Source organism: Sinocyclocheilus grahami, unplaced genomic scaffold (genome assembly GCF_001515645.1).
Source record: "Sinocyclocheilus grahami isolate Dianchi unplaced genomic scaffold, SAMN03320097.WGS_v1.1 scaffold299.1, whole genome shotgun sequence".
NCBI classification, from domain to species: Eukaryota; Metazoa; Chordata; class Actinopteri; order Cypriniformes; family Cyprinidae; genus Sinocyclocheilus; species Sinocyclocheilus grahami.
Window position 1 is genome coordinate 454398 of NW_015505478.1, and position 8562 is coordinate 462959.

Here is an 8562-nt window from a genome sequence, read left to right on the forward strand (position 1 = left end):
AGTTTAAGTCTTTGGTTCTTTTAATTGTGGTGATTGTGGCTCACATTTAACAAAAAAACACCAATTAACTATCTCAACAAATTAGAATACTTCATAAGACCAATAAAAAAAACATTTTTAGTGAATTGTTGGCCTTCTGGAAAGTATGTATATTTTTCTCAATATTTAGATTTTTTTTTTGCACCCTCAGATTCCAGATTTTCAAACCATTGTACCTCAGCCAAATATGGTCCTATCCTAACAAACTATACATCAGTGGAAAGCCTATTTATTCAGCGTTCAGATTATGTATAAATCTAAAAAACAAAACTGACTCTTTTGATTGGTTTTGGGGTCCAGGGTCACAAATGGAAAACACACTTGCATAGGTAATTGAATGCAACAAGCGTTTAAACTCAACCAGCAGGGGGCGCAAAGTGTTCGTCGCGCTCTCCTGCATGAAAACAGGAAGTTGCGCCGACAGAGACCGTAGTCAACGATGTTGTTGTAAGTATGAACCGCTAATATAAAATGTATATACAATCGCCTCATACCTACAATTTTGCACGTTTCATCAATGCCGGACATTAAAAAAAAAGCTCTAACGGCTTTAAACGACCTGCGGTTGCTTGTAGCTGGTGAAAGAAGAGGGGCTTGCAAATTAAGTGCCCTTAAATAGTACGCTGTTCTTCACGTTTTAATGAAGTTCAAACAGTTTAGTTACGAGGACCGTGGAAATGAATGATCAAAACACTGCACACGAGTCCAGCTCCAGAGATGACCATCATTGGGTGGAGGAAATCTTCCCTCCTCGTTTCACTTTCCAAAACCTGCTAGAAAGCCAGACCAACACAAACAAACAATGCAGTAGCTCAATGAACCCACCATCAGCCCTCTCCACAGACATAGCTGAACCCCAGAGGAGCCACAGAAGGGAGATGTACCTGAAAGCTTTGAAAGAGGTTCAGCAAACTGAGCGACTGCGCAAGAAGGAGGCCCTAGCGAAGAGAATTATTAGGCCTGTCGATGAAGGGGAGACCTCTGAAAATCCTACCGACCAGAGCGAGACTGCGGGACAGAGGTGCATTTGGAATGAGAGGGACATCACCAAACTGCGGGCTGGTTTAGAAGAAGTGGAGAGGGACAGATGGCGACTAAAGCGACAGCTCAGTTGTTCAGAGGAGCAGCTTAAGGCAGAACATGAGGAAAGGATGAAGCTGCAAGGCCTGGTGGAGAAGCTGGAGGAACAGTTAAGCCTTTCCAAAAAAAGGGCTGCGCGTCAGGCCCTCATGATAAATGATCTGAAGTCAGAGAGCCAAAAAATGAACGCTCAGTTACAGAAGCTGACTATACAGGTCAGGGAAACGGAAGAAGAGGCAGACAGGTGGAAGACAAGTCTGAGCAAAGCAAAAGAGGACGTGCAGCAGATAGTGCAGGAGCGCTCCAACCTCGCGTGGGAACTGGAAAGAGCACAAGCGCAATGCAAATCTGAAGGAGACAGACTGGGAAAAGCAGCTCGGATAGAAAATGAGGCTGTGGTCCTGAAGCTTCAGAGAGAGGTGAAGCAGACCCGAGCTGACCTGTGCGCAGAGAGAGAGAGTCACGCACGGAGCCGTACAGCCCTCGAGCTCTTACGCAGACACTTTAGCAGCCAATAATTTATTGCAATAATAAAAATGTGACTTAAAATGCAGCCATTTAAATCTTTTTTTTCAATAAAGACAAAATTGATGTTATCGCACACAAGAAGTGCCACTGTTTATTTTATTTTCAATATGCCTCCACGCTTTCTCTTTTTTCAAAATAAAACTTTATGTACATATATAATCCTCTCCCACAGTGGAAAATAAAACGGAAATCTCATAGGAAAATGAGTGAAAACAGTGAAAAGCATAGCAAACATTATCAGTCAAACTGCAAATAATAAAAGGTGTAGGCTATACAATCCACCATAATAATTTACCAAAGATCTAACATATTATTTTGAATCTCTTTGTCAGAGATCACTATCACTGCATGGACAATCTAAAGCCTCAAAGCTTCTATGAACTTAAGGACAAAAACCCTGTTAGCGGAATAATCACATTTGGCCAAATACCCATTCTCCTACATGTGGTATCAAGTGACATTTAATGAAACGGCGGAAATATTTGGTTATCGATAGCTGTAGATCTTTTGGGAAAAGGTGAATGAATCAGTCTGGGCCACCGTTCAACACAAAGGCTTTGTGAATTCACACATGATGCCGTTTATAAAAGCAAATAAAGGCAGCTCAGAAAGTTTTTCACATCCTAAATACTTACAATAAAGTTCCACATGCACAAGTCATACTTTCACAAAAACATTTGCTTCTGGTGATGAGCGGGCTGAAACGATATCAAAGCACAAGCACACATTGACATTTGGATGAATCCATTAAAAACCTTTTAGTCAAACTGGCTCATTTACACAAGCACGGCAAGTGCTTTCCTCACACTCCTGACATTCTGTGTACTCATTAGCAAACTGAACAAATGTAATCGTGTCCCTTGTACGTCTTATTCAGGATTACAAGACCACTTTGGGATGTTGTAAGGTCTTATATGAGCTTGCATAATTCAAACTACCGCCCCACATCCAAAATAATACCAGAAACACTTTACACTAAGGTTTGATTTGTTAACATTAGTTAATGCATTCAGTACCATGAACATGAAGTTAATGTTAATTAATAATAAATATGCTATTGTTCATTATTAATTATTATTATTATTAATTCAAATCAACTAATGTTCATGTATGCAACTTAAAATGTATATATAGAAATTAACCAAAATTAATAAATGCATTTACTATGGGGGGGGGGGGGGGCCGCATACTTAAATAAGGCACCCAGTTAAAATGGAAATTGAGTGCAGCATCCAACATGACCACTAAACTCTACAGGCTATTTTCCCCCCCCTAAGATTTCACTTGACCACATGACATTTTCAGGCTATAAAACGCTTTAATGTCCCTTGACTAGTTTAAATGCGAGAATGTCCAGATTAATTTGTGTGCTGAAAGAAGGCCCCATAATGTCCTGTATGTATGACCTATCGTTAATATTTGGTTTATGAAGTGGCACTAATGGCATACCTGGAGCAAAGCTACCAGATTCAGTGCAAATATGCAAAGCCATACCTGTACCAATATACATGTTCTTACTTTTAAAAATTTTAAAAAGGCCTGAGCAGGCTTTCAATATACTTTTCATTCTAAGCAATTTGAATATTTTTTTTTAAAAATCGAATATATACCATCTAAAAGGTAAATCAACTGTACTTCCTTTTTAAGGGCAGTGCTAAAAATATAGGTTTAAATGGAGTGCTTGGGGTCCACTTGCTCCTCCTGCAGTAAAGGGACAGACATATGTTTGCACATCCTGACAGCATTTCTCTACCTGTTTCAGAAGTTGGATGTAAAGAGATTTATTCCAAGTGATGCCAGCCTTTCTTTCTGTCTTTGACTTATTTTGTTCCTCCCATCCAATTCTCACCCACATAATCAAACCACATCACTAGCCGAGTTCCCCGGTTCTACCAATTAAGACTCCTCTGCAGGTGCAGGCCGTTTGAGGTCCCGGATCTGCTTAGTGAGATAGTTCTTCTCATCGCAGAACTGCTCATCTTCAGAGCGGTCCGTTTGAAAATGGTTCAGGAAGTCCACCAGCTTGGACTGATTCTTGAGGAGGATGTCCAGAACAGGCTGTGTCTTATTGGGATTAGCCACAAACACCTGAGAGGACACAAGAAACCCGTTAAAAGTGCAGTTCAAGTCACTGAATCCACCTTCATGCGGTCTGAACTACAGCTCACACACTAGTGACTGACCCTGACCTGTTTACATTCAATAAGTGAGGCCAGAACTGGGACAGAAAACCAGTCAGCTGCCAAGTGTGGAAAGTAATTGGAGTAGACCGAGGGAAAGGTAGACAAGCGAAGTGCCAAATCCAAATATATTATGCTACATGAAACGCTGCGCATATAAACACATACCTTAAAGACATGGAAGGCTTCAAACTGGGTGTTACGGCTGTTGTCTCTCAACATGTTCATCATCAGCTTTAGGTTCTCAGCTCGACTGATGTATTTGGTCATGACTGTGAAGTTGTGTCTGTCCAGTAATAGTTCTCCTAAGAGCTGGATATCATTTGATAGTCACTTATAACTCACTTAAGAACAATAACAAAATTATGTGGTAAGAATGAAGCCAAACCACTCAACATATTGCTGCTTTTATTAAACCAAGCAAGGTTTGTCATAAAACATTCCTATGTGAAGACAAAATGTGGCTTTCCTATTAAAATGTGGCTGTTCAAGTTACAAAGAAGCATCTTTTTGAGAACTCTCTTTTCTTCAGCTATCTTTCATGTATAGATCCTAGTAGCTTATTCTCCACCTCAAGGGTTAGAATACCATTACAGCTTTGAATTATTGAAAACAACCCTGTGAAAACAGCGGTTTATGCTCACCTTCAGAGACTGCCGCTTGGTGACATAATTATCAGAATGCAGCAGCTTTTCATACTCTGTGAACACCTAAAAACATTTATGAAATGATCAATCATCATACATTTGTCCATAAAGTAGAACAGCCACTAAAGCACTTGTACACAAAAGCACTTGCAAATGAAATATTGGGAAACTAGAGTAACTCACTCTGTCGTAATTTGTCTCCAAGAAATCTGCACACATGATCTTGTGTCTTGTCAGCAGATCCTAAAAACAAAGTCTTAAGGTAAATGCACTTTTGTCATTTTCTCTTTTGAAAGGTTTTCGAATTTCGATTTGAAGCGGCAGTCAACCAAAAATTTAAATTCTGTCATTCTCTTATGCAAATTCTGCCTCATTTGTTCTCGTGCATCAAGCATACACCTTTGATCTTCCCTTTATCGTATTTGATGTGCTCTATGTATGCATGTTGATCAATGTTTGAATTGTGTCTCTTCAGAAGACTTGGATTAAAGGTTTGATTCATATGGATTACTTTTATTATCTCTTTATGTAATTTTTGAGGCTTGAAAATGTTGACCCCATAGATGCTCAAATTGATGGACACCATTGGAAATGGGTCGTCAACTAACACTAACACACTAAAAAAAAAAAAAAACTATTGTGGCTTCTGCCACATAACCAAAACATTGTAATAAAGAAAGTTTGTTTTTGCGAAGTATGACAGAGTGTGGGATTGTTCCTTTCTTTCTCTTCATAATAGTTTGTTGTACACACCTACCAGTGTATTTTTTACCGTTTCATTTAAATTGAATATAAATAAAATGACCTTAAACAGTCTTATGGCATTACTGCATAAAGATCTCATGTGATTAAATATTTTGCTATAAATTTATTAGTGCACTGTTCCTAAGGCAAAGTTTACAAGTCAAAATGGATGATATTTTGTGTAAATTTCATACCTTAAAAGAGGAGAAGGCATCAGAGGCAATGTCAAAAGTAGATAGCTCCACATAGCGAAAGAAGCAGTAGAACTCCTCAGAGAACAGAACGATTCGGGCCAGAGGTTCATGACGCAGACATTCCCTCAACATCATGCCACAGTTAAGGGCCACTTCTGGGCTTTCATAGCTGCGTTCAAGAGATAAATAAATAAATAAGCCCTGTTATTTCTCTAACGTGAGAGAACCACATTTGTTTGTATATACATATATATAAAACCACAGAAGTTATCATTCAAACATAATATCACACCAAACTGTCAATAACTAGATATGTTTGTGCTGTAAAAGTGAAATGCCATTGGCAGCTCAGCCACGTGGACAGGAAATGGGAAAATGATGGTCCTAAAATAACCATACAACCACAGTCTCCCATAACATCAACTGGAAAAGCCAGGCTAATCAATGGCTTCTGAAAGTGTTGATCTATGACAATGCCCTGGGGTCTGGAAACTCACCCTTTCAGCAGCATAAAGAGGATCTGTGAGTGGGAAGAGATGTACTCCACAGTTGGGGTGCGAGCGCCAATCTGGCGACGCACTATGTTGCTAAACAGATGCACCACATCCTTCTTTCCCTTTGGTGAACAATGTGTTATAAATCAAAGAGAGCAAACAAACGTGTGGTTAGTGCACAGAGCAATATATATATATTACAGCAAGATGGAAGTAGTTGTATTTCAAACATTTCAAAAGCAAGGATATGCACCTCGAAATCAATCCTCTGTAGGTTTGCTATGAGGGAAATGAGGAGGTTGGTGTTGTAGAGCTCCTGAGCCAGTTGGGCCACTGCCTCAGTCTGAGGCTCCTTGTCTCCAGTGCCACACAGCACCTCCTTCAACGACGCAAGATTTTTTGATACTTCCTCTGCAACCTACAGGAAAAACAGTGAGTTTTTCTGACTCCGTCACAGTCCACAATTTGCTGAAACATTTGCATCGAGATGTTGACATAAAAAAAGACCAACCTTTTCACATTTCTTGCTTTCAGAGGACTCCAGCTTCTCCAAGTATGCCACATTCTCCTTCAGACTCTTCACAATCTCTGCAGGGCTCTTCTGAGACTTCCCAAAAGGGAATGGCATGGTTTTAGCTGGGATGTGCGTTGGACGTCGGAGAACAAGAAATGATTCACCTTTAAAAGGTGAAAAACAAATAGCGTACAACATTATACCAGCGAGTGAAGAAGTCATAGTTATTGACAAAATTATTCATAACACATTTTATTCACTTCAGAGACACTAAATACAATGAAAAGGCCTTGTACCGTTATTACTGCTAACAATACAATTGTAAAAGAACAAAAACACTTGTTAAGAGAAAGGTCTCTGTCAAGAGTACTCTGACATACTGAAAACAACATTGCTTTTTGGTTTAATTGCACTAAATTAACAATATTTACAGACTTCATTCCTTATGACTGTTTGTTTGTATTATTACTGTACAAGTAATAACCCAAGCATGTTATGAAACACCTTCTAAACTTGCTCAACACTGACAAGTACAGATAGAGATAGTAGAGATAGTTCAACACGTGTGAAAACATGACACAAAATAGGTTAAGGTACTAAACGAGTCACTTCGATGAGCAACTAGGCAGTTTTATTCAACTTGAAAAACAGCTAACTTTAATATCCTGATGAGCTAAGCTAATCTCCGCCCAGCACTTATCGATCAACACTTCTCAGGAACTCGATATTACTCATCACAGACACTTTATTACTGGGTAGTTTGTCACCCTATACGGTCTTAACATGAACCCATAAGAACAAACACAACTGTTCACGGGAAGAAATAAAATCCAGTTTTTAAATCTTCCAGCTGGCTGGACATGTAGCCATGCAAGTTAGCACGTTGGCTAACTGACTTCTGTCAGGCATGATCATCATGGCCAAACGAGCTAGAAGAATAACTCAAACCAGGAAACTAACCACTTAGATAACTTACTTAGTAACTTGTTTCTATCCATGTAATCTGTCAGTGGATTTGAATCATATGGGTCTTCCTAAACCCGTGTAAAGTTTCTGTTTGACACGCAGTTAGAGCTGAACCTTTCAACATTTCAATGACATTTTTAACAGTTGATCAAGCTGCTAGCATTTTAAACTGATCTTTTAACCTTAACAGAAAAACAAATAATAGATAACCTATTTAAAAAAACAATAAATTAACATAAAACCCAGTTGAAATGTATATTTGAAGTGCTATCTAGAGTGAAAAAATGACAGGCAACATGTCAGGCTAAGTGGATGTGTGTTAGCTGGAGGTGGAAGGAAGGCAGAGACACTCACCGCACTCACCAGACTCAAAACGTCCACACACGCGATGAGGAGAAAAGTAAGCTAGAGCGACTTGTGAGCAGCTAAATATGGAGTTATTAATCCAGTTCAACTATGTCGAACATACTATTTATCTCCCCCAAAAGGAGATAATTCTTGTGTTAGTAACTGCGATTAATTTAGGAGTAGTTTGTCGCTCGTACACTTCAAGCGTCTGCCGCTTTACTTTATCAGGGAAGTTGAAGAGAGTTTTTGAACGCCCCTTTTTTTAATTGACGTAAACGCTGACCAATCAGAACACTCGCTGCGGCGTACACCCTGAACAGAAATCGAATTAAATGACGATGAATTGAGGCAACAAAACCACTGACAGCAAAGCTGTATTATGGACCAGGCCAGAACTCAGAGGCCTCCGAAGCCTAAAGTAAGCTAAACACCGGGGCCCTTGTTGCATACAGCACAAGCTGACCACCATAGGGCCCCTGACTACTATTTTTTAATTAATTAATATTAGCATCCCAAAACACACGGTTCGTAATTTTTAAGTCACTTGTTTTTTTCCACTCGTGCCCATTCTGTTTGGACTCATATTGGATTTATATTGTTGTGTTAGCTTGTTCCGGTGTACTTTAAAGCCACCTTGAGCACTTTCTAAAAGTGTTATATAAAGTAAACATCAGTAGTAATAGTAGTCAGTTGGTCATGTGATCAACATGGCTGCACCCATGAAGGACTGACCCGCTCCATGTAAAATAATGCATCTTTTTCTAGAAGACTACTACTATGTTCACTTCATGTAAGTGCATATCATTTTAATCTCAAAAGTTATTTTCA

At 39.3% G+C, this 8562-nt stretch overlaps 2 protein-coding genes across 3 annotated transcripts; one reads left to right on the forward strand and one right to left on the reverse strand.

Moving 5' to 3' along the window:
- Window positions 1–424: 424 nt before the first annotated feature.
- ccdc160 (coiled-coil domain containing 160) lies at window positions 425–1719 on the forward strand. The gene is made up of 2 exons (XM_016293122.1): window positions 425–486; window positions 674–1719. The coding sequence occupies exon 2, from the start codon at window positions 717–719 to the stop codon at window positions 1635–1637; it is 921 nt and encodes a 306-aa protein (XP_016148608.1). The 5' UTR covers window positions 425–486; window positions 674–716; the 3' UTR covers window positions 1638–1719.
- Window positions 1720–2840: 1121 nt separating this feature from the next.
- On the reverse strand, window positions 2841–7967 carry LOC107601099 (calcium-binding protein 39-like). 2 transcript variants are annotated; one of them, XM_016293124.1, is made up of 9 exons: window positions 7750–7967; window positions 6418–6584; window positions 6160–6324; window positions 5910–6028; window positions 5413–5581; window positions 4658–4717; window positions 4472–4537; window positions 3996–4139; window positions 2841–3735 (listed from the first exon to the last, which is right to left on the reverse strand). In XM_016293124.1, the coding sequence occupies exons 2-9, from the start codon at window positions 6532–6534 to the stop codon at window positions 3544–3546; spliced, it is 1032 nt and encodes a 343-aa protein (XP_016148610.1). In that variant the 5' UTR covers window positions 6535–6584; window positions 7750–7967; the 3' UTR covers window positions 2841–3543. The 2 variants fall into 2 exon arrangements, with proteins under 2 accessions (XP_016148610.1, XP_016148609.1); XM_016293123.1 differs by having other exon boundaries at window positions 7741–7967.
- Window positions 7968–8562: the final 595 nt, after the last annotated feature.